This window comes from Nycticebus coucang, chromosome 14 (genome assembly GCF_027406575.1).
Source record: "Nycticebus coucang isolate mNycCou1 chromosome 14, mNycCou1.pri, whole genome shotgun sequence".
NCBI lineage: Eukaryota > Metazoa > Chordata > Mammalia > Primates > Lorisidae > Nycticebus > Nycticebus coucang.
In genome coordinates, this window is record NC_069793.1 from 95,189,941 (window position 1) to 95,215,985 (window position 26,045).

At 44.1% G+C, this 26,045-nt stretch overlaps 2 protein-coding genes across 3 annotated transcripts in view; both read right to left on the bottom strand.

The window, feature by feature from the left end:
• Positions 1-3,629, bottom strand: part of PANX1 (pannexin 1) — a 52,093-nt gene extending 48,464 nt beyond the window's left edge. The window contains exons 1-2 of one of the 2 annotated variants that reach the window (XM_053561966.1): positions 3,383-3,538; positions 3,165-3,351 (exon numbers count right to left, since the gene is read on the bottom strand). In XM_053561966.1, coding sequence (XP_053417941.1) covers positions 3,165-3,345 — 181 coding nt within the window. In that variant the 5' untranslated portion in view covers positions 3,346-3,351; positions 3,383-3,538. Of the gene's footprint in view, positions 1-3,164 lie in introns of both variants that reach the window. The other variant, XM_053561965.1, reaches the window with a different exon arrangement.
• A 5,647-nt stretch (positions 3,630-9,276) lies between these two features.
• The window catches only part of HEPHL1 (hephaestin like 1), an 89,874-nt gene continuing 73,105 nt past the window's right edge, over positions 9,277-26,045 (bottom strand). Inside the window, exons 15-20 of the mRNA XM_053561967.1 lie at positions 21,236-21,342; positions 19,101-19,323; positions 17,500-17,639; positions 11,950-12,112; positions 11,425-11,496; positions 9,277-11,327 (exon numbers count right to left, since the gene is read on the bottom strand). Of these exons, the coding sequence (XP_053417942.1) occupies positions 11,125-11,327; positions 11,425-11,496; positions 11,950-12,112; positions 17,500-17,639; positions 19,101-19,323; positions 21,236-21,342 (908 nt within the window). The 3' untranslated portion in view covers positions 9,277-11,124. The remainder of the gene's footprint in view (positions 11,328-11,424; positions 11,497-11,949; positions 12,113-17,499; positions 17,640-19,100; positions 19,324-21,235; positions 21,343-26,045) is intronic.

Consider the following 26,045-nt stretch of genomic DNA (forward strand, 5'->3'; position numbering starts at 1 on the left):
TGCCCCCAAAACTCCTGTGGCCACACGTCACGCTGTCTCACACTTCTCTGCTTCAGCGTACACCGCTCCATACACTTGGAAACCTGTCTCAGAGCTCAACTCAAACTCTCCTCTCTTCACATAAACCACCCCCCACACACTGTTCCTGAGTCAGAAGAAACTCCCTCCTTCTGCCCTCCCACTGCACCAGGCTTTAGTACACACCTCTGACAAGCCCAGATCCCATGAATCTTATATGAGGTGGGCTACATGTTCAACTTCTCTGCTAAATGGTGCTTCACAGGGGCAGAGTCACACTGTCCCTGAGTCAGAAGAAACTCCCTCCTTCTGCCCTCCCACTGCACCAGGCTTTAGTACACACCTCTGACAAGCCCAGATCCCATGAATCTTATATGAGGTGGGCTACATGTTCAACTTCTCTGCTAAATGGTGCTTCACAGGGGCAGAGTCTGTGTCTTACATGAATCTGACACCCCACTGCCAAGTCACAGCACCAAGCGCACCAGGTTCAATAAACGTCTGAGGACGCCAAAAGCTATCACCTTTCATTCACTCAACAAACGTTCACAGAGCGGCTTCAGTATGCCACACAAGACACCAGCTTCCAGGGATCAACAGAAGATTAAGTATTTTGCAGGTGGGCAGCCACACAGGCAGGTTATAACGCATTGTGTAAACTACAAGAAAGAAAGAGTATTCCAGGCAGGAGGGAGGGAGCAACTATCAGGAGACCGAGGGTGAAATCTGCAGGCCCAACTGCACGCTCCTGCTGGGGCCTGTGCTCCTGTGCTCACTGACCAATGTGGTGGGCATGGTGCTGCTCCATTTAAATTACGCTACTCTCTCTGTAGTTGTTCTTTTTTGGTATGTTTTGGTTTGGGCTAAAGTGAACAAAACGAAATGCTACGTAACATGATGCTATTGTACCAGCTCCATGTGTTAATCCACGTGCCTCTCCCCTCCACTCTGAAGCCCTTCTGCTGGCTTTAAATACCTACTCAATCTGATCAGTATTCCCCAACCTGTTGGCTTAATCCGCATGCTTGTCTTTGCCTTGGAACTCCCGAAGCATTTAAAAGACATGGGAGTCCCTTCAACGGCTCTTCATCCAAGAGCCTACCAACCTTCCATGGCCTGGTGCTCAGAGCTCCAGGTATTTGGTCTCTGAATCATGTATGACTAAAAGATGGTACCTGCTAACAGGTCCATTCTAATGCCAAGCTGGGTGGTAAACCGCCAAAGGGCAGGGACAAGACTGCCATCTCCAAGTCCTTTCCCATCCTTCTCCAAGGCACTGTGGTGTCTGCACACAGAATGACCTCAGTCCTGTGATGGTAAACTCACTTCAGCCCCTAACATACGCCTCTCGGATTTGGATATGGCTCAGGCACTTCAAATGCATGTGCCTTAGAAGGGCCTCTAGTACATGGGCCAGAGGTGGCCCTGGTCATGGAGGGTCACTGACTCATCCTTCCTGGCTCTCTGTCCCCACCAGGTACCCAAGGCCTGCTCCTCTAGTACAGGGACCAAGCCTCATTTATTCCTGTGTCACTGTGCCAAGCAGTGGGTTCATAACACAGCGGGTATTCCAGGAGAAACTGACTGAAGGGGTAGATTATTGCTAGGGCCCAGGCCATTCGGTGGTTTCCGGTTCAGCTGGAAGCCTAGACTCATGGTCATCAGAAGGCAAAAAGAAACCCCGATGACTATGCCAGCTCAAAGACCAAGGAAACTGAACATTTATTTTCCACAGTGAACGTGGCAACTTCCTGCCAAATTAAACTTAGTGTTGCAGAAGGCAAAATCAAACTTGTACCCCTTTCTAATCCCAACTTCACACCACCACCACTACCACTTGCCATCCACCAGACACAGCCTCAGCCACTAGTTTGATCAGTCTCTGCCCTTCACAGCCTATTAAAAACCAGGTACCCAACTGCCACTTATTACTCTTGATCTCTCAGAAATCACCCATTCCTCCCTCCCACCCTTCTCACCCACATGCACAAGACTTCACCTGACCCCCCACTTCTCCGCACACCGCCCTCCCGGCTCCATCCTGTCCAGTCTTTCACAGACCCCTCCTGCCACCTGAAGGCTAGTACTTTCTAAGTGGTGGTGTTGTCAACCGGTCTGTTCTAACAGTCACTTCACAGTTCTGAAATCATCCGTCTGCGCTCTTCTGTTCTAACCTGACTCTCACACCCCAAAACCCTGACTAATCTTCCCTCCTTGGCTAAGACTGGCCCCATGTCTCCCTTTCCAGAAACACATAACATTCTCTGCCTAATCCAAATCTCAACAAAGGTTTCCCCTTCTTCCTTTTCAAATTCCACCTGCCATCTGACGTTAAGTGTTCCCAAGGTCCAGTCCCAGTGGCCTCTGCCTGCCCCAGAACTGTCTTTTACCCTCCTATCCCGTCTCCCTGTTAATTCATATATTCTCTCCCCTGCTCAGTATGAACAGCTAAGCCACTTAGCCACGTGATCCTGCTCAAACCACCAGACTGTCACATCCCACAGAGCTGTTTCTAAAATCCAATGAGAATTTGGGACTTCTTCATCTCACATTCCCAGTAGGAGCCCTTTAGAGTAGATCTATTAATACCTCCTATCATCCACAACGCTGCTGAAATCTCAGTGTCAGACGTCAAGACAGCAAAAGAACAGTTTTCACTCGCTTTCACACCGTCCACTTAACCACTCAGGAACTTCTGTGTACGAAATTTTAAGTGACTGCACAAATAAATGAGGGCTGGGGTAAAAAGGACACAGTTGTTCTCTGCACATGTGCCACAAGGTCGCCAGTCTGAAGGGTGGGACATGAACTCTAAACCATGGTCACATCGGGGTGGGGGGGGGGGCCAGGACACGAAACCTGAGGAGCAGGCATGTGAACAGAATTGACAGCACCAGTGACACACGCAGGCAAGGGACGCTTTGGGCCATCACACTGAGGCCCCTTTCTTCCCAACTCTCACACCCACCGCAGCTGCGAGCACTACCAGGGCCGTGCCCGGATTTGGGCCTGTGCGCAGGAAAAGCCCAGATCCCCGGCCCCGCAGCCCCGGGTGTCGCCGGCCCGGCAGCCCGGGTGTCCCCGGCCGTCGCCGGCCCCGTAGCCCTGAGTGTCCCCGGCCCCGCAGCCCCGGCCCCGGGCCTCACCAATCGAGATCTCCTGCGCAAAGGCGAGCGAGATGAGCAGCAGCGGCAGCCCCACCGCGATGCACGTCACCATCTTGTCCACCGCCAGCTCCAGCCGCAGCCCCTTGAACTTGGGCTCGGCGGGCTCCTTCAGCAAGAAGTCGGAGAACACGTACTCGGTGGCCAGGTGGGCGATGGCCATGGCTGCGGCGCGCGGGGACGGAGCCGGTCACCGGCGGGGCGCGCGGGGACGGAGCCGGTCACCGGCGGGGCGCGCAGCTTTCGCTTTCCCTTCGCCCGCGCTCCGGCGGCTCCCGCATCCCGCCCGTCGGTGTCCGGCGCCTGCGGCTCCCAGCAACCCGGCCGGAGCCGCGGCCGCCCGCGCTCTGCGCCCGGCGAGGCGGGGCCGGGACCAGCCTGACACTGCGCACCCGCCCCCGCGCTCGGCCTGGGCGGGTCCCTGGGGCGCGCGCGACACCGGACTTGGCGCCCGCGGGAGCCCAACTCAGCCGCCGGGCCTCCCTCCCCGCGCGCGCCCAGCCCGCCCCGCGCGCCCTTCCGGAACCGTCCGGGGAAACCGAGTCCCCGGGGGCCTGGAGTTTCCGGAAGACGCGGTGACGCGGGCGGGGTGGGCGCGGCCGCCTCCCAGTGCCCGGCCCACCCCAGGGGAGGGGTCTGAGCGCGGAGCGGCGCCTCTGAAAATTCTCCAGCCCTTCCCGCCCTGGTCGTCCCTACTGCCTGGCACCTGAGATGTTTGAAATCACATCTGGAGGGGAATGGCCCCACTTGCGCCCCACCCCCATCATTTCTACCTGGTGAAATGGGATTAGAAGGAACTACCAACGCTGCAAAGAACAATGGGTCCATTAAAAGGCCAGTGAGCACTGTGGACCGAGGTGTGCTGCGGAGGGAGCGCGGGACTTTTGCAGCAGGAGCCCACGTGCGCGGGAGGCGCGGGAACTGTGGGGATGGCAGGGCGGGACTGGGTGTCTGCCGCGCCAGGAAGGGCCTTGGTCCAGACCTGTATTCACTGTCACATCCCAGGAACCCTGACTCATCCTCGCCTTGGCTAAAACAGTCCCTAATCTCCTCTTCCAGGAACATAAAACATTCTCTCTCTTACCGAAATCTAAGCAAAGGTCTTTCTGCTTATCCAAATGCCACTCAGCCGTGGACCTAAGTTTTCCCAAGGCCCAGTTCCGCTGGCCTCTCCTCACCTCTCCCCACCTCCCCAAGGCCGAAATGTCTTTAACCTTCACATACCACCTTCCTGTTGCTCCATAGACTCTGCTACGCCTGCAGGTAGGTGAGTGTTGGGGGCCGGAGAGAGCTACTTCTGAACTGCCCCCAGGAAGTGCGTGGTGTGAAAGACAAGGGGAATGCTCTGACCAAGGACCCTGGAAATTAAGGCCGTTGAGGAAGAAATCTTCTGATAAAGCTTTACTGCCAGACAAATGTGAGGATCCCTTTGAGAAAACACTCCAACCAAGTTGGGCATGGTCCAAAGTCTGTCATTATAAGCTTGAATGCTTTTGTAAGCAAGCTTAGGAGACAGGAGGGGAACTCCTAGTAGCTGAGTTTTCCATTTTCACCGGAGGATGCAATACAGAGATTACAATCATTGGCTGCAGATGAGAACATACACGCTCAGGTGTTTTGCACAGAGGACCAGCAAACTTCATGATTCAGAAACAAATCAGTGTCCTTTTTGATGTCTGTAGATTATATAATAATCAGTATGACACCAATTTGAGAAGCAATAAAATTGGAGGGACTCTGCGATTTTTTTACTCAGGGGTGGGATGTAAGCCATGAATCCTAAGACCTTTCCCAGGTGGGTTAATTTGGAAGTCTGCCATGTGACCTGTCTGTATCACCAGCAACATTTGAAGCAGGCCAGACCTTAGACATTGGAACTCTTGGGGGTGGCTGCCTTCCCCGAAGGTGCACGGGTGCGAGCTTCAACTCCCAGGGTGGACCTGACCACCCTGGCCTGTCCTCTCAACACACATCCAGTAACCTACACAACTCTCCACTTGGATGGCTCACAGGAATTCAATCTTCTGTCTTCTCTTTAAACCTGAACTCCAGTCTTTCTAAGTGCACGGCCATCCAACCATGTGCTCAAGTCAGAAACCTGGAGAGCCATCTTTAGCACTTCCATGTCCACAACCAACTGCCAAAGCAATTTCCAAGTATTCTTGCTTCTGACAGCTTACCACCAATACCCCGTTTTAGCCCACCAACCTGTCTTGTAAGCATACATGGAAATGTGTCTCCCGGGCCATTCTCCCCCATTGCCAGCGCAAGCTTTCAAGAGCTCCAATCAGATCACCGTACTTTCCTACTGAAGAGTGTACATTGTCTTAAGGATAAAATTCGAATTTCATGGCATGGCCACGGGCTGCCTCACCACCCCTCTCAGTTCTCCAAGTGGTCTCTTTGCCTGTCCAGCCCTTATTCAGCCTTCTGGCCTCAGCTCCATGTCACCTCGCCAAGAGAGCCTTCCGTGGGTAAAGCCAACTAGACTGGGTAATCCTGGCACCATCAATTACCAGCCATGGGTCCCGCGAAGTTATTTGATCTTCTTTGTCTCAGTTCTCTAATGTGTAAAATGGTCATATCTCTTAGGACTGTGCTAAAGGTCAAATGAGTTAACACATAGTGCCTGGCAACTCACGAGTCTCGGTGCATGTCACCTGTTGTTAATGTTCTCTATTTTAACAATAGTTCTCTCTTAACAATAGTCACAATTACAGATCAACAAATGTTTCACTGTTCATTTAATATTTGTCCCCTTATATGGTCAGCGTCGTGAGGGTAGGCCCAGGCCCACGTTTATCACTTTTGTCTCCAACACTTAAATGTATAGCACCAAGCTGGTGTCTTAATTCACATTATTAAATAATGTCTAAAGGAATCTGAAAATGTTTCACCTTGATTTTTTTTTTTTTGAGACATAGTCTCACTCAGTCCCCCTGGGTATAGTACTGTAGCGTCATAGCTCGCAGCAACTTCCAACCTCAAACCTCTGGGCTCAAGCAATCATCCTGCCTCAGTTTCCTGGGCAGCTGGGACTATAAATATTACCCTACAGCATCTGCCACAATGCCCAATTGTTTTTCTGTTTTTAGTAGAGACCAGGTCTTGATTTTGCTTAGGCTGGTCTTAAACTCCTGAACTGAAGTGAGCCTCCTGCCTCGGCCTCCCAGAGTGTTAAGATTACAGGATAAACCCTAGCCCCCAGCCTGAAATTTTTTTTTCAAGTGGCCCAGATTGCTCTAATTTATCTATACATTCAAGGCATATATAGGGGCTAGTCAGGGGCCAGTTCTGAGCTCCATGGATGTGGAAGCCAAGTTGAAGTGGGTGCATTTCAGTTCCACAAAGACCTCATGACTTGGTAAGAGAAACAGTGCACAGTAAACTGTAATAATACAAGTTAGAAAGCTGAGTGATTTGGGGGAAAGATGCCAAGGGAGGTACAGAGAAAGAAGGGGCCTGGGAGGATGGGTCACTTTGGGACAGTCAGAGCTGGGACAGGAGCTTTCTGGTGAGGAAACAGAAAATCATAGGTGCTGTTCCTCTTCTCTCCCTGTCAAAATCTACTCATCCCACAGGCTCTAGCCTTCCTCTTTGGGAAGCCTTCCAGGAATCCTCAGTTGTAATGAGTCCCTCCCTTCCTGAGCACTGTCCACCTGGCCTAGCATTTTCCTCATTCTGCCTTAGGTGATGCGATGGTGGATTGCATGACGTCTTCATTACATATCCAGTCTTTGGAGGATCTGGATTGAATCTCAGCAGTTGTATAAAATTTCCTTTAGTTTGCCAGGACAGTTGGCAAAAATTGCCAAGACAGTTTCCTCAGTCTTGGCAATTTTTTCCATTCAGTCTGTCTTCCACTTATGCTGAATTTAAATAGAAGCAAGGGCCAGGTGTAGTGGCTCACGCCTGTAATCCTAGCATTCTGGGAGGCCAAGGTGGGCGGATCCTTTGAGCTCAGGAGTTTGGGACCAGCCAGAGCAAGAGCAAGATTTGGTCTCTACTAACAAAAAAAAAAAAAAAAAAAGGCAGCAAGTGCAAAGGCCTGAGGCAGAAGAAAGAACTGGTGAGGCAGAGGAGCTGGGAAGGGACCGACCCAAGGAGAGTTCAAGAAGTGGAGGAGGCAGGCCTGGGCCTTAAAGACCAAGGTACAGAGTTTGACTGTTATTAAACATGAAATCGAAAGAGATTAAAAGGTTATCAATGAGAAAGATGATGTGATGAGAGTGGGAAGAACAGTGTAGCAGCCTGTGGGCAGTAGTTGGGAGGGGCAGGAGGGATAGTAGAGAGGATGGCCAGGGGATTGCTGCAGCGACCCTGCTTGAGCAGGGTTTGTGTGAGTCTGCAGCCCCAGGTCGGGATTGGAGAAACACATCTTGAATTTATCAGCATGAAGACAGTTTCCAGATCCATGAGGACGGATGAAATCAACCGTGGAGAAGACAGTAACAGATTACCACAAACTTGGTGGCACAGATTTATTCTTGTGCACTTCTGGAACTGTAAAGGCTGAAATTAGTTTCGATATCAGCAAGGCCAAATTCCCTTTGAAGGCTCTAGAGGAGAATCCTCTCCTCTGCCTTTGCCAGCTTCTGAACTGCATTTTTTGCATTCCTGGCCTCCTGGCCCCTTTCCTCCACCTCCAAAGCCAGCAGCAAAGCATCTTCGTGTCTCTCGTCAGATCTCCCACTGCTCTCTTTCCTAAGGCCACAACCAAGGCCAATGGGGATAACCCAGGGTAAACTCTTTATTTCAAGATCCTTAACTTAAATCATGCCTGTGAAGTCCTTTTTGCCATATAAGATAACACTCATAGGTTTAGGGATTAGAACAGGCAATCTTTGGGGATGTTATTCAGCCTACCACAGAGGATGAAAAGGGAGAAAATGGCCCAGTACATGTATCAAGTTCTGAGGCATGCTAACGTTTAGGTCAGACAGAGGAGAAGGAGCTATCAAAAGAGATTGGGAGAAAATGGCAATTGAGGAAGAAGGCAGGCTGGCAGGAAGTCACCTTGCAGAACCAAGGGACTGGAGGTGTCCAAAAGGAAGGCGCTGTCCATTGTTGCTGAGAGGTTGAGTAAGTTAAAGATGGAGGAGCCACCCCTGAAAATAGCGTCGACTCTGAGTGAGAACTACCAGCTGAGCTCCAGCAAGCCCAAGGCACTGAGAGGTGATAATAACAAACAATTACAGTTTAAAAAAAAAAAAGGAAAATAGCATCATGGCTGGTGATCTCGACAATAGCAGATTGGGGTGTAGGAGCTGGGCACCCGGATTGGAAGCCATTGGAATGGGGTGAGGATCACGTGGGGTGACCTGGTGCAAGCAGTAAGTGTGATAACCATTTATGTTCTGCTATCAAGAGGGGAGAAACCACATTGAAAGAGGTTATAGAGTTAAGGAAGATGTATCTCTGCATTCTGTTTTTAATGGTGGACATTATTGATGGAACCTCAGCAGGGAAATCTAAGTAAGGGAATGAAGTCCTTGATGAGATCCAGGGTCAGGTGGAAGGCTGCCCTGCTGGGAGCAGGGACACTTCTTACATTGTAACAGGAGGGAAAGATGTGTGTAAATGCAGGTAAAGTTGATTTTCTCTCTTTTTTTTGTAGAGACAGAGTCTCACTTTACCGCCTTCGATAGAGTGCCATGATGTCACAGGACTCACAGCAACCTCTAGCTCTTGGGCTTCCGCGATTCTCTTGCCTCAGCCTCCTGAGCAGCTGGGAATACAGGCACCCACCACAACGCCCGGCTATTTTTTTTTTTTTTTGGTTGCAGTTCAGCCGGGGCTGGGTTTGAACTCGCCACCCTTGGTACATGGGGCCGGTGCCCTACTCACTGAGCCACAGGCACCACCCAGAGAGTGAGGCTCAGAATCAACACAGGAGGTCCGTTGGAGGAAACAATGTTTGAGGACCATATTATTTATGGAGGCATATTATTTTGTTTCCTTTCCTCTGACTAGAATAACTGGCATAATCACAGCAGTTAAATACATACTTAAAAGATAATTTTCCTTTAAGACTTCACCCCCATTTAGTACTAGATAATTTTGAGTGGAAAATAAAACCACGCGCATAGCCATCTTATGTTAAACTTTATTAAAAAGAGAAATGATATAATCAAACTAGGCATTTTGTGGTTTTGTTTTCATTAAAAAAATAAACTGAAAAGGAAAAAAACTTAACGACTGAACAATTTGTTGTCTTACTAAAGGAGAGTAATAAATAAGGCCATAATTATTATGAAATTATGTAGCCTACAGATGTATGAAACTGTAGAACGTGTTACAAAATCACATTGTCAGTGGTTAACAGGCTGAAATTCAAAATCTTTGTGTATCCTGTTTGATAAGACATTCAAGCAAACTATGAACAGAACTATTAGCATTTGGATCCTCTTTTTTATGTAAACCTATAGCTTCTATCAAATTACCCGATTCCCCTTTCCAAGATGAAGATGAGAAAGTCTGAAATGCCCCTCTACCACCAGAGTACTTATTAGGTCCTAGCCCTTCACCTGGACGTTCAAATGATCCACTGCTAACATCGGCATTGCCAGCCCAGGCCATGCACCTTGCTTTGGGCGATTTCTCGATCTAGTAATAAAACACAATGTTGCTTTTATTAACGGTAGGCCCACTTTCTAAGCTTGAGTACAGAGAATGCAGATTGCCGTGTAATGGGTGGAATGAAGTTTCTCAGTGGTTTATTTTTGCGCTTGAGCCTTGGAAACTGTAAAACTTATTTTCAACTCTGATTTAACAGTTTCAAAAACTGCCACCAAGACTCTATTACCAGCCTTTTTTTTTTTTTTCTTTTTCATTATTTTCCTCCTCCCTTCCTTACAGGGCTGTGTTTTTAAGAGGCGTGGAATCCGGGGCTTTTGAGAGATCCCTTCTCCTTTCACCCGGTCACCTGCGTTGATGAATTCCTCTTGGGGTTTCTCACATGATAACACTGTTATTATTTCATAGAAGATGGAGACTTGGAAGATGCCCCTGAACTAAATGAAAAATCAGACTCAAGATTCAAGCCCAGACTCGCCTCCTGCGAAGTTTGCCTCTGAGCTTGCGTTGAACTCCCCAGGAGTATATGACTCACTGTGGGAAAACAGTAGCCTGCTCTTCCACAGATCCCAGCCCTCCCACAGTCTGAAGTGTATGAATACAACTTCTCTTGTTGATTTTTGAAAATATAAGCACTGTCATAGAAACACGTTGTAAAAACGTATAACATGAAGTGAGTTGTAAACATTCAAGTATTTTTGCAGGTTTGCATGAAAACAGCAGCAATTGTTTTAAAAAGCTTACAACTCTGCCTCTGATAACAATCAATGCACAGGTTATTTATATTAAAGGGGAAAAGGTCAGAACAGCTGGCTAAAGCCCCCTAAAACTCCATTTGGTCCAATTCTATCAGCAGATACTGACTTGGACATTTCTACAAACTCCTCAGAAAGATATTTCCCCTAGAAAAAACTATAGGAAGCACCTTATGGAATGATGTTGAAAAATCAGTTCCTTTCTATTAGAGGCACTGTAATGCCTTCAAGAAGTTGTTCATTTAGAAACTTTGATGGTCAGTGGAGGAAGCACTGTTTAATAACTATGAAAGATGGAATGTAAAGAAATCTTTCAAAGAGTCTCCCACTTAAGCCAATTCATCCCCAGAAAAGACTAAGAGTTGACACTTCTCAGTTATGCCCAGCTTCTTTTTTTGTGTTTGATACCTGAGGATTACTCACAGCCCAGTCAAAAATAAGTAAACAAAAGCAAAGTGCTTTGGACGATGTCCCAGAGAATCAGAAGCCTGATCCAGGAGGCTGTCAACCTTCCTTGGTGAACGATGCCTTGGTCCAATTTCCCTGTTGTCTGCCATCTGGCTGCCCAGCTGTGGGACCTCCCCGCTCCCTGCTGAGGAAGACCAGACCATTCACAGAGCATCTGTGGGGAGTGCACAGGACTGGACCTCCTGGTAAACCACCCGCTTCCTCGCAGAGCGGAGTCTGAGGGAGAGAATCATGGTGGCGATCAGGAGGAGGAGTCCAATGATGAAGAGGATGACCAAGGCTGCCTTGGCTCCTCTCGGACCCAGACTCTTGCCGAAGAAATAGAGGTTCTCCTTGCTGGGTTGGTCTGTGAAAAGAAAAATAAAAAGTGAGGTGTCAGACCCTTGCCTTTTTGGAAGAGTGAAATGTTGACCCGTTCCCGTGCAGAATGAGGGTACCCTTACCATCAGAAGGCCCTGCGGCCGGCGGGGACGGCCCTCTGGGAGGAGACAGAGTGGAGTAGGGAGTCCTGTTGTCTGCATAAAGAAGACAGATTGATGGTTTTATAAACGACAAAAGGAGGTTCTTTCTATTCCAGGAGTCCTTTCATTTTGCCGGCGAGGACTTTATCTATCAGTGTCTGCCGGTCTTTCTTGGATTCTCATTTTGCTACGTCATATCAATGCACAGACTTTCCTACCCCCCCTACTTCTTCTGTTCAGCCATTCAAATCCATCTGGAACATCTTGTCTTCTGTGAAATGCTGGCTATTTCCAATGATTAACTATTCCCTACAGCTGCTACTAAACCCTGTCCTCTGTACTCTGCTTGACACCCATCCCACTCTGTAATACTCATGTATTTACATATCTGTCCCTTTGACTTGACTCTGAGTTCCATGAGGGCCGTATCTGAGATTTTGGTCAGGCCTCCCGTTGTCCACAGGAAGCTTGGTGCCATCTTTTGGCCTCGCTGACAGACAACAGTACCTATGTCCCGGAGGACCGTGTAGGTGGTCTCCATGCCAGCGTGGATGTGATCAGACACATGGCAGTGTAGCAGCCATGTCCCTGGGTGATCTGCAAACAGTTCAATAGTCTGGAATGTCATGGGAAAGAGATCATACACGTCTTCTCGGTACGATTTATCCATCTGCAAAAATAAAACACGCACACAACTTGTGGCTTTCTTTGTCCAGCGCAGCAAGAAGAAAAAGAAGAGGAAAAAAAAAAAAAACAGTAAGCAGAAGGAAGGAAATAATAAAGAGCAGAAATCAATTAAATCAAGAATAGAAACACGATAGAAATAAATCAAAGAAACCTAAAGCTGATCCTTTGAACGTGTTGACAAAACTGATAAACCTTGTAGTAGCCAGCTTCCACAGTGGCCCAGCGGTCCTCACCTCCTGGTACTCGTAAACTAGGTCGTTCCCTCCTCCAAGTATAAGGCTCGGTCTGTGTGACCAGGAGCCTAAGAAGTAATGGTGTTCCATGTCCAGGGTGTAAAAGACCTGGTTTCAGGTCAGGCCTAGACCATGGCTTCTGTCTTAGATGCTCTTTCTCTCTTTTCTTGGATCATGCCCTCTGCAGGAAGCCAGCTCCCAGCCCTTACCCATGTGGAGGGAAATTGAAACCTCCAGTCGGCAGCCACAGGCAAGAGCTTGGAAGTGGATCCTCCAGCTCCAGTAACGCCTTTGATGACTGCAGCCCCAGGTGACATCTTGATTGCTGCTTCATGGGAGATACTGAATCAGAATTTAACCTTGCTAAACTACTCCCAGACTCCTGACTCAGAGGAAATGTGAGATAGTAAGTGTTTGTTGTTTTTAATTATCTATTGCTACGTAACAAATGACTCCATATGTATTGGAGTCATTCCTTACGTAGCAATAATTAATACAAATCTCTAGACAGACTAACAAAGGAAAGAAGGAAAGAAAGAAAGCTAGAAAGAAAGAACACAAATTACAAATAGCACGAATAAAAGATAGGACATCACTAGGATCTTGCAGACATTAAAAAGGATAAGAAAGGAATATTGGACAAATGGCTCTTTGCCCATAAATTCTACAACTTAGATGGTATGGACAAATTCCTCAAAAGACACCACCTGCTAAAGATCACTTTGGAAGGAATAGATAACCTGAATAACACTGTATCTATTAAAGAAACTGAGATTGTATTAAAACCTTCTAACACAGGCGTCCTCAAACTTTTTAAACAGGGGGCCAGTTCACTGTCCTTCAGACCGTTGGAGGGCCAGACTACAGTTTAAAAAAAACAAACTATGAACAAATTCCTATGCACACTGCACATAGCTCATTTTGAAGTATAAAACAAAACGGGAACAAACACAATTCACACTGCTTCATGTGGCCCACAGGCCACAGTTTGAGGACGCCTGTTCTAACATATTAAACTGCAGGTCCCAATGGCTTTGTGGGCAAATTCTACCAAATATTTAAAGAAGAAATTATACCAATTTACCAATTCTAAATAGATTCTTCCAGAATATAGAAGAGAACACTTCCAATTCATTTTATAAGGCCAAAATTACCCTGACCAAACAAATACTTTAAAAGAAAAGAAAGCTACAATTAACATTCCTAAGAATATTGATGCAAAAATCCATAACAAAATACTAGCAAATCAAATCCAGCAAAACATAAAAAGGATAACGTATCATAACCAAGTGAAGTTTATACTGGAAATGAAAAGGCAGCTTAAAACTCCAAAATCAATAAACGTAATTTAGCAATGGACTAATGAAAATCATCAGTAGACTCAAGAATAGAAATCATAGGATCATCTTAATTTTATAAACACTTTATAAAATTTAACATCTGTTCAAGATCAAAACTATCAGCAAACTAAGAACAGAAGGGAATTTTTTCAACTGGTAATGGGACCGGCAATTAACTTTTTATTCAATGGTGAATGACTAAATGCTGTCCCCTCAAAATTAAGAATAAGATGAAGATTTCCATTTGCACCACTATACCAGAGGTCCTAGCCAATGCAATAAGACAGGAAAGAAAAGGCATACAGATTAAAAATAAAGAAATAAGACTATGTCTGTTCACAGACAACTTAATTGTCTATGAAGAAAATCCCCCTAAAATCTACAGAAAAGCTATTGGAATTAAAATGAGCTCATCAAAGTTGTAGGATACAAGGTCAATATGCAAAAATCAATTACATGTCTACATATTGGTAATAAACAACTAGAAATTGAAATGACAACATTACCTTTTATACTAAAGCCCATAAAATACTTTGGTATAAATTGATATATGCAAGATCTGTATGCTGAAAACTAGTCCACACTGATGAAAGAAAATCAAAGAAGACTAAACAGATAGATATACCATGTTCATGGATGGGAAGCTTCAATATTGTTAAGGTATCGATTCTCCTTGAGCCACTGTACAGATTCAATGCAATTTCAAGCAAAAGCCCAGCAAGATTTTTTAATCAAAATTAACAAACTATTTCTGAAATTTATCTGAGAAGGCAAAGATCTATAATAGCTAAAACAATCATCACCTGATTTCAAGACTTATTATAATACCCAAAATAATCAAAACATCATGGCATTCAAGAAGGGACAGACAGGGCCAGTGACTCATGCCTGTAATCCCCGCACTTTGAGAGGATGAGGCAGGATGACCACTTGAATTCAAGAGTTCAAGACAGCCTGAGAAACATAGAATTCTATCTCTATGAAAAAACAGACAAACAAATGAAACCATTAGTCAGGTGTGGTGGTACACACCTGTGGTCTTAGCATCTTGGGAGGTTAAGGTGGAAGAATCACTTGAGCCTAGAAGTTTGCAGTTTCAGTGAGTTATGATGATACTCCAGACATAGAGATCAATGTAACAGAATAGACAGCCCAGACATAGACCTATAAATATGTGTTCATTTATTTTTGACTAAAGTACAATGGCAGTTCAATAAGAGAAAAGATAATTTTTTTAATGAGCAGTAATGGAACATTTGGACATCCATATGTCAAACAAAACAAAATGAACCTCAATCCATACCTCAAACTATAGAAAATTAACTTAAAGCTCAGCACCTGTAGCTCAGCAGCTAGGGTGCCGGCCACATACACCAGAGCTGGCAGGTTCAAATCCAGCCCAGACATGCCAAAACAATGACAACTATAACCAAAAAATTGCCGGGCATTGTGGCAGGTGCCTATAGTCCCATCTACTTGGGAAGCTGAGGCAAAAGAATCTCTTGAGCCCAAGAGTTTGAGGTTCCGGTGAGCTGTGATATCACGGCACTCTACTGAGGATGACATAGTGAGACTCTGTCTCAAAAAAAAAAAAAAGAAAGAAAATTAACTTAAAATTGATCAGAAGCCTAATTATAAAACTTAAAAGTATAAAACTTCTAAAAGAAAACAAAGAAGAAATCTTTTGTGACCTTGTGTTAGGCAAAAATTTCTTGTATATGATACTTAAAGCAAGATCCGTAAAAGAAAAAAAAAATTGGGCCTCATCAAAAATTAAGAGCTTCTGCTATTTGAAAGACAATGTTAAGACAGTGAAAAGGTGAGTCATAAATGTTTTCAAATCACATGGCTAATAAAGGATTTGTATTCAGAATATATAAAGCCCTCAAACTCTATAGTAAAAACCAAACAATCCAATTTTTAAAAGTGGGCATAAAATTTGGATGCTTCACCCAAGATTTACAGATGGCAATAAACAAACATGTGAAAAGATGCTCAGCATCATTTCCCATTAGGAAAATGCAAATAATAAAACAATGAGATACCACTATACACTTAATATAATGTCTAAGAAAAAAATGAAATAAAAACTAAAAATACTAAATTTTGTGGTATGTGGATGTGGAACATATGGAGTTCTCATGTATTTCTTTGGGGGATGCAGAATGGTGTGGTATTGCCTCTTTAGAAAACAATTTGGCAGTTTCTTACAAAATTAACCATACGTTTACCACAGGGTTTGGCAATTCTACTCCTGGTTATTTTCTTATGGGAAATGAAAGCTTATGGTCACATAAAAACAGGTACACAAATGCTTTATCTGTAATAACCAACCCTGAAAACAACCCAAGTGTTCCTCAACAAGAGAATGGATGAACAAACTGCGTTATAGCCACACAGTGGAATTCTGTTCAACAGTCACCTAGAAGGAACCACCAACACTGATGGATGCAACTCAAATGCCCATGCTCAACGGAACAAGCCAGGTGTGGTTTCCACATGATGTTCAGGAAAGGCAAAACCACAGAGACAGACAATAGGTCAGTGGTTGTTAACGGTTGGACCATGGGCAAACCGTTGACCCGAGAGGGTGCAATGGGGAAATTTTAGGGGATGATGGCAGTGTTCGGTATTTTGGTTGGTGTTGATTACACCACTGTACGCGCTTATCAGAATAGAACGGTACCCTAAATAGGGTGATTTTATGCAGTGTAAATGATATCTTAATTTTTAAAATTTATACAAATAGAAATTTTTTATACTTTGTGTATCTTACTAAATGGCATAACTTTTCATATAAATTTTAAACGTGTGTCGAAAAAGCCAAATTCTGAAAAGCAGCATAGCCATTTAAAATGTGAAAACGCTAATCATCATAGGCTAATAATTGTTATCCTAACCAATGTTAAAATAAACTGAGGGGAAAGGCTCTTAGATCTTTTCTTAGCATTACTGTTTATTCCCGTTTAACAAGAACAGGATCAATTCTAGTTTTCCCCACAGATTAGACGTGATTATTCTTTTTTATTCTACTTTCGTTTAGATGACACTGAAACTTGAGATGACTGACTATTTGGACCTTATCCCTGGAGATTCTAATTCAGCAGGTCTAGGGTGAGGCCTTGCAATCTATTTTTTTTTTTTTTACACAGTTCCCAGGTGATTCTGTTGAACAGCCAGCACCACCCAGATGGTACAGCTTGAAGCTAGAGAACAGAAGGTCACACATGGTCCAACCCAGCTCTCCAGGGCAAAAGTCAAGATAAAGTTTGCAGGCTCCAGTGTAACCTGGCTTATTGTACCCTCAATGAATCCCCAACAATAAAAAAAAAAAAAAAGAAAGTTTGCAGGCTCAAGCCAGAGTTCAAAGTATCTCCTTTCTTGGGTAGACTCTTCTGTTAGCTAATCAGCTAATCACATGGGGGGTGGGGGGGAGTGGGTGGGGAAAGGACAGAAAGGAACAGGAAAAAAATGGAAAAATGAAAGGATTAGGAAAAGAAACAAATACTCCAAGCACTTTTACATACAATATTAACAATACCCAGTGTGGTCAGGATTATGGCCATAAAACTGTTGAAAAGAACTCAGGTGAGGCCTGAAGAATTTTCTACAAGCACAATTAATGTACACATACATTTTAAGAAATAGCTGCCAGGCAAAGGGAATAATTACATTATTCTGTTCCATTCTCTAATATGAAACACCATCCTCTCACAAGCATTATTACCAAATAACTCTCTTACTCTTGAATCTTATAGTTCAAACATTCTTCCCTAAAGCATTTTGCATACACTTACTTTGAAAAGAAAGCTCTCGGCATGGTAATGAATGGTGTGAATGTCCACTTCACTTCCTATCCCTAACAAATACCAGTTGGTCATTGTATTTTCATTCATTATGAGGCCATGGAGATTCCCAAAAATCTTTCCATTAATAGCTAAGAAGATGAAAAGAAAATAGCCTTTGGTTAGTGAAAAGATACTTACTCTGTTTTGTTTTTTTTTTTTTTGCAGGTTTTGGCCAGGGCCGGGTTTGAGCCAGCCACCTCCAGCATATGGGGCTAGCGCTCTAATCCTTTGAGCCACAGGTACCACCCTTACTCTGCTTTTTTTAAAATGGCTTGAGAAGGTCTCTAGGTCACTGATATTTTCATCTATTTGGTAAACATGTAACAATCTCACTCACACTTACCAACGTCCCCACCATTCTAGACTCAAAACTCAGATTATTCAGCAATCCCTATACAAAGAAAGCCAGGAAGGAAGAAATAGCAGTTTATTTTCTAAAGCTATATCTTAGTGAAAATGTTTGCTTATTTATTCAGCATGTTATCTTTACAAAGGGGGTTACAGGCTCACTGTAGCATCTCACAGATGAGTGAGCACTCTAAGGCACACACAAGCAAGTTTATACAAATCAAAATTGACGAAGTAGAAGATATTTTCTTAATATTTGACTTTCTTAGAACTAGTTTAATCCGAACTAGTTCAGCCTAATCAACTAGTTATGACAGAATCTCCAAAAAAAAAAGGAGAGCTTCCCAGGGGGGCTGAGCTGCATGACCCCAAAATGACCAATGCCGACTGAGTTTACACGAGAGCGACTCTCACGCCTCCGCTGCCTGCTGACTTTTTATGCCGTGCATACCAGCACAGGAAAATCAGCTGCACTCATGAAAAACAAAAACCATACTAGAAGACTCTTGGTAGAGGGAAGCAGAGTTGGTAAGGGAAACCGTAACTGAATCAGGAATCTGGCTACTGTAATCGATAAGAACAGCCAGTTTTGTGACTTTGGGCAAGGCCCATCCTTTTGTGTACTTTTGGTCAAAAGTACATCTTGAGAGATAGTATGGACGTGTGCATCTGAATACTCCTGCTGAAACAAACAAACTTATCTTAAATTACACAGAGTTAAATATTACATAGATGCATTAAAATAGAAATCTGATGATGGTGTTTCATTGCCTAGACCAGCGGTTCTCAACCTGTGGGTCGTGACCCCTTTTTAACAATGAAAATACATCACGGCCTTAGGAAGGTTGAGAACCACTGGCCTAAACAATATTAACGAGGCTCTTAAATGTGACCAAACAGAAGTTATTGTGTATTCTTACAGAAATACAGCAATAAGTGATGACTTATGTTTAAAGAATTACATCACAGTCTCACAGTTTAGAGATCCCAGCATTCAGAGGTACGTGACTCTGAAAGTTGGTTCAAACCCTCAATGACATTGTAGCCAGACAACAAATAGCTAAACTGGTTCCCTCTGAAGGAAAGCGTCACTCCAGGTGTCCCTGGGAGGGAGCAAGGCTCAGAGGAGGTGGCCTTCTACAGTTACAGGAATTTTTCTGAGCTTATTTCAACAATGGTCTTCCTTTAAACCCCTGATTTACCATGCATTCTGTTGCTCTCCTCGAAATCATCAGAGGGCTTAAAACTTTGTGGATCTTTATTGAGATACTTCTTAATGTTGTCATCCAGATACCAGGATTCATTCTCATTAAATACCAAAAACAAGAGAGCAAATTCATAATCAACATCACTTCTTCTTCCCTTTTCATTCAATATTCCTTCTCGACATACAATCAGAGGACCCATCAAACCACTGTATGTATCCTAAAAGAAAAATAAACTGAATTAAAAAAAGCTATTAACAATTTAGTGATATTCCATCCCACCTGCCACCGTTCTAGTGTAGGATCTTAATACTTTACCCTCCTAGAAAGTGGTTCCTCTCTGGCTCTGATTCACCCACCGTTCTAGTGTAGGACCTTAATACTTTACCCTCCTAGAAAGTGGTTCCTCTCTGGCTCTGATTCACCCACCATTCTAGTGTAGGATCTTAATACTTTACCCTCCTAGAAAGTGGTTCCTCTCTGGCTCTGATTCACCCCACCGCAGCCTATCTCCCACATCACCACCAGATTAATCTCCACTTCCATATCTAGAAGTCTTAAGGGGTCTTCCATGGCATATAGAATAAAGTAAAAATTCTTGACCAGTCTGTGAACCCTTCCCTTTGCTCTCCCAATGAACTTCTCTTAGATTCCCCTCTGCTTTCCTTTCGGACCCTATATGACAGACAAATGGGACTTTAACATGACTCACACATGTCCTTACTTCCCTATTTTCAGCTTTGCTCATAATGCTGTTTCTTCCTTGACTTTCTAAAGCTTCCTATAGGGCTCTGGTTAGCCCACCACTCCTATAGCATTCACCAGATTCAGAGACATATTATAGCTGTAAGTGTGGATGTGTATTATTACATTTTTCCCTAAAAAGTTTTAAGTTTCTTCATGACATGAGTATTTGTATCTCTTGCAAAATTTGTAGGGTCATTTGTACATCCTAAGTGCTCAATAAATATTTATTGAGATGCATAAAAAATGCACAAACGAATAGGGGTTACCATAGTTCCAATATGTACATTTATTTATGTATTTATTTTTGAGACAGAGTTTCACTTATTAACCCTTGGTAGAGTGCTGTGCTGTCACAGCTCACAGCAACCTCCAAATCCTTGGGCTTAGGTGATTGTCTTGCCTCAGCCTCCCGAGTAGCTGGGATTACAGGTGCCCGCCACAACACCTGGCTATTTTTTGTTGTTGTTGCAGTTTGGCCAGGGCTGGGTTTGAACGCCCCACCTTTGGTATATGGGGCCAGTGCCCTACTCACTGAGCTACAGGTGCTGCCCGACATTTATTTTTTGAAGAGCCTGCTATGTCTATCTCCTGAACTCCAATACTGCCCTCTACAACCCCAGGACGTGAATACAAGCCTTCTAAGATCTTAGAGGAAGGGTAAGATAATTCCTCATGTTTTTCTATAATGAGTAATGCTTACATTTTATATAAAATATGACTTTAGTTTGGACTTTGGCCTATGACATGTAATTAATGATTATAGTTGTTTTACATACCTATACCTGACTCAGATTCAATATTGAATCTTTGCCATTTATTTCTAATTTAGACTGTTTATCACTCAAATAGTTTTCTAGTTTCAGTTACTATGTTTGGAGTATGTTTTGTTTTCCTAAGTGATACCTAGTAGCCCTAAGTAATGCTGTTAGAATGAATAGATTTCATACATCCAAAGCTATGAATAAATTACTATGTAAGGGACTTTTATTCTCTTGTTATTCTCTCTCTGTTTATTCTCTGTTACCTACAGACATAATGTCTTTTGCTTTAATATACCTTAAAAGCTCTTAATTTGGTAGTTAAAACATTGGGATTTTGTTTGTTTTATCCTCAATGGTTGAAATCAAGGGTCAGCAAAAAAATTTTTATTTAATGAAGCACCAGATGATAAATGTTTTTGACTTTATGGGCCATACGTCTTTGTTACAACCATAGCCGATGTAAATGAATGAGTGTGGCTGGATTTGGCCAGTAAGGCATCATAGGAGGCCCCTGTTCTAAATCATTCTACCCCTTCCCGTGTACCACCCTGAGTTGTGATGACCTGACTGGTCAGCTGACGGGGCCATATTCCTTAAGCCTTTTGATTGCTCTTCCCACCTCACCTTCACAAAGTTAACTGTGGAATAGTAAACCCAGGGAATGCAACTGGGATCAGAGGTCCCTGGACCAGACCTTGGAGGGATATTCCATCTGTAAGTTTTTATTTCTCCTGTAAATAAATAAAACAAAATGGAAAGAATTTATTAATATTAGAGTTATCTATGCTCCAGATGATGTACCTGAGGACATAAAAGCAAGTCTTTATATATTTGTGTTAATGTTTATTTCTGGAGAGAATTACCCACTCCTTAGATATATCCCTATTCAATTCACACCCTGATTTCTATAGTTTCAAAATGCAACGGCAGATTCGTCATTTTAGACTCTAGTCTTCCTTCTGGTTTGCCTTTTTCCATGGTCAGCTGGTGAGTATTCAAGAAATGGAGACTTAGGAGCAGCACCCATGGCTCAAAGCAGTAGGGCGCTGGCCCCATATGCCAGAGGTGGTGGATTCAAGGTCTCAGCCTTATGCTCTTATAGAATTGCCCGGGAGCTTTGTAAGCTCTTGCTGCTCAAGCGTCACCCCAGACCAGTGAAATCAGAATATCTGGGGTCTGGGACTTGGATATGGGCATTTTTGGAAGTTGCTCAGGTGGGCAAGTGAGATCCAGTAAGAACTGGAGAGAATCAGAAAGACATAGTTCCAAATCTCAATTCTGGACTTCTGATTTATCCAGCATTTGGCAAGCTACTCACCGTCACTGATCTTGAGTTTCTTTACCTGTAAAGTGGGTTAGTCATCAGAGTTTTCAAATTGTTGTGAGGATTAAATGAAATAATGGAATTAAATACGTGGGGTAGTGGCTCACATTGGAAGTAGTCAACAAGCATTAATTTCTAGGTCTACTATAGTTGTCCCTCCTTATCTTTGGGGGATCAAAGACCCCCAGTGGATGCTTTGGGGGACCAAAGACCCCCAGATAGTACTGAAACCTATACAGACAATGACATATATATATATATATATATATATATATACAGACACACAGATACGCATCCCTATAATAAAGTTCAACTTATAAGTTAGGCACAGCAAGAGATGAACAACAACTAATAATAAAATAGAACAATTGTATCAATAACAATATACCACAATAAAAGTTATGCAAATATGCTTTTTCTCTCTTTCTCAGGATATCTTAATATTTTCAAACCAAAGTTGATAGCCATAACAGAAACCACAGAAAGCAAAACCACAGATAAGGGGGAACTACTGTAATAACAAAGATATGAGCTCCTAAGGGCAGGCACCATGTCTGTGGCATCCCTGTGGTTGACCGAGGGCCTTGCACGCAGGATGCATCAATATATTCACAGGAATTGGCAAGATAGTCAGACCGTAACAGTCCCAAGTAAAAACCACACTTTAATCATCATCTCTTTTCGAACTATTTGTGTCTCACCCCCCCAACATCAGAACAACAAACCGATGGCTGAATACATGATCCACAAAGCAAAACAAAAGCCGTGCCCGCACACAACATGGCTGCATCTCAGCTAATACATCAGTGGGTAGCTACACAACTTCAGCTCTAGTTTCCATTAAGTTTCTTTAAAGATCATATGCCTTGTTGATGACAAGATAAACAGCAACGGTTATTTAGCTTCTAAATGCAAATTAGCCCCAGGCTGGTGTCGTTAAAGTTAGAACAATCCATTGTTCTCCCCCCAGCAAGTATAGCAACGAAGTGAAGAAGATGCTCCCTAAATGTTTGTTGGAGAAATTTCCTAAGGTGCTAATTGGTGCTCCTTTTCTCACACACGCCTGGATAGCCTTTCTCCTGCACCTGGCTTGGGTTTCATGCATAAAGGTAATTTCCGGTTTCTCCTCCCCCAATCTCTGGGCTGTCCCAAACCTTTCAGCCTTGTCAGAAAGCCTTGTGAAGAATCTCTTCCTTTGAGTTCAGAAAGAAAATGCTTCTTTGCCACCGTCTAGTCCATTCTCCTCCCCACCTTATCCCCCCATGACCTTCACCTCAAGAGCTCTCAGCAGGCCAGTCAGTGCAGAGGGGCTGGGCACCTTGCAGGTCCTCATGTTCAGGGCACAGCAGCCCCAAGGCTCACCCAGCTGGCCACAGCCCTGCCAGAACCCCCAGTGCTGCCCGAGTGGCACCCTTCTTCTTCCCTCTGGAATTGCTTTTCAGCCATCAAAAAGGAATAAGTTTATTCAATGGCTTTTTTGACCTATTTAAAATCCTTTCCTTCCTCATAAAAGCCAGACACCTCCACTGTAGAAAATGTAGAAAGTACAAAAAATGTGAAGGGGAAAAGAGCATCATCCTAACCACAATTTAAGATACCACCGCAAAGATATAACTGGTATTAATATTTTGACTTATTTCACTTCCGGCCTTTTTCCTATATTTGTAGTTTGCTCCATATGATACCGTAAGTCTTTTCTGTGTCATTAAAATCTTTTAAAATGTCATTTATTGGCTGCATAGTATTCTACTGCAAAGATACCCCCAAATTTATTTCCATATTTTCCTATAGATGGATAGGCAGGATATCCACGAGAAGTCTCTTGAAGCAGCACAAGCTTCTTACCCTGGGCTTCAGGCAGTGAGGGAGTTGAAACAGAGTCCAGGGAAAGTTTTCCTGTCCCTGACTTCACCTTTGTACAGGTACCTTGCTAACTTTTTCTAGCAATGCACTAGATTCTTTTTCTTTCTTCTTTTTATATATTTTTACTGTTTTAAGTGTATATGACCCTTATTGTAATTACTATAGTATTAAATAGTACAATGTTATTTTACATAAATGGTGAGATGGAATATAACTACCCTCTAATTGTATCCATGGTTGCTATCAAGTTTGTAACTGTAGGTCACAGCAGATCTTGACGTTTATTATCGCCACGCTTCAACTGTGTAAGTCTTATCGGAAGCCTAATTGTAGTTCTTCCTTCAATGTATCTTTCAAAATCTAACTAGATCCCTGGTGGTCTAGTGGTTAGAGAAAACACACACACAGGAAGACTTCTGCTTTCTGGCCCAGCATGTGAAGCGTTTAGAAATTGCCACTCCACCTTAACAACAGTGAAAAGTGAAATAAAAATCCACATCCCTTCTTAGATCTATTAGAGAAGTAAGTTCACAGGGAAGACTGCTGACCCCCAAACTGGAGAGACAGACAGGTGGCTATAGAGAACCACAACTTACTGGAAGAGGAACACGATCAGAAACCTCCATGGGAACCAGGGCTGGGGTAAGGAAACCTGAATTGCAATGGATAAACTGCTGAGGTCTCAGTGTAGATACTTTTGAGAGTTAAAAACTCCCGGGGAACCTAGCCATAGGGCCCCCCACACACACATAAGTGAATTTTACCTCCAAGAGCCCTTCCAGGTCTAAAATATGGTAAATTAAAAAAAAAAAAATTCCTGCCAGGAGAAGGAGAACAAAAACCATTTTAAAACACACCAGAGCATGATGTTCCCCTGAACAAGGTCTCCCTGGAAGTCTCAGGAGAGGCCGGGCGCGGTGGCTCATGCTTACAACCCCACCACTCTGACAGGCGAAGGCAGGAGGATGGCTTGAGCTCAGGAGTTTGAGATGAGCCTGATCAAGAGAGACTCCCCCTCTCTACTAAAAATAGAAAAACTAGCCTGGTGGGCATTGTGGCAGGTGTCTATAGGCCCAGCTACTCAGGAGGCTAAGGCAGGAGGATCACCTGAACCCAGGAATTTGAGGTTACTGTGAGCTAGGCTGACACCAGGACCCTCTAACCAGGCCCAAACAATAACACTCTGTCTCAAAAAAAAGTTTCAGGAGAAACTACTTTACCAAAGATTAGCTGCTGGAGTTTCACTACCTAGAGGGAAATACACAACGCCAGCGCCCTCCAGCCCTCTTGTCCCACTTAGGGTGGGGGAAGTGAAGAGGAACTGGTGAGGTTCACAGGCCAGCAGAATGTTTTCACCCAAAGACGAATCCCGATTCGCAGAGAACACTCACTTCCCCCACATACCTTACTCCTCCATCACTAACAGCATGATAGTGATGGAGTCGGTACCTAATGTCCACTTTTCAGCCAAAAAATTACAAAGTATACTGAATGGGGGGAAAAAACCGTTCAAAGAAACTGAACACACAGCAGAACCAGAGTCAGACGTGGTAAGAATGTTGGAATTAACCACACTAGGAAGAGCTAGAGCCTTCTGCTCCCAGGCCACAGCCCTGTGCAGCACCTTACCCCACCAAACATGGCAGGCGATTGTAACACAATGGTAAGCATTTTAGAACGTAAACATATCTAAACATAGAAGCAGAAATAAAGTAACTTGGGGCGGTGCCTGTGGCTCAGTCGGTAGGGCGCCGGCCCCATATGCCGAGGGTGGCGGGTTCAAACCCGGCCCCGGCCAAACTGCAACCAAAAAATAGCTGGGCGTTGTGGCGGGCGCCTGTAGTCCCAGCTACTCGGGAGGCTGAGGCAAGAGAATCGCTTAAGCCCAGGAGTTGGAGGTTGCTGTGAGCTGTGTGAGGCCACAGCACTCTACCGAGGGCCATAAAGTGAGACTCTGTCTCTACAAAAAAATAAAAAATAAAAAAATAAAGTAACTTGATGGGATCACTGCTGTACACCAGTCCACCGTTGACAGAAACATTGTCATGCAGCAGTTGACTGAAATATTATTATGGAACACATGCCTATACCCAGGATTAACTTCAAACACAGCAGATGTCAGAGCGGGAGAATTATCGATAATAATCCTCCAAGAAGACTGAACAATGTGGGTTTGTCAATCGTAACATGTGTACCACTCTGGTAGGGGACGTTGATAAGGGGGAAATCTCTGAACCTTCTGTTCAA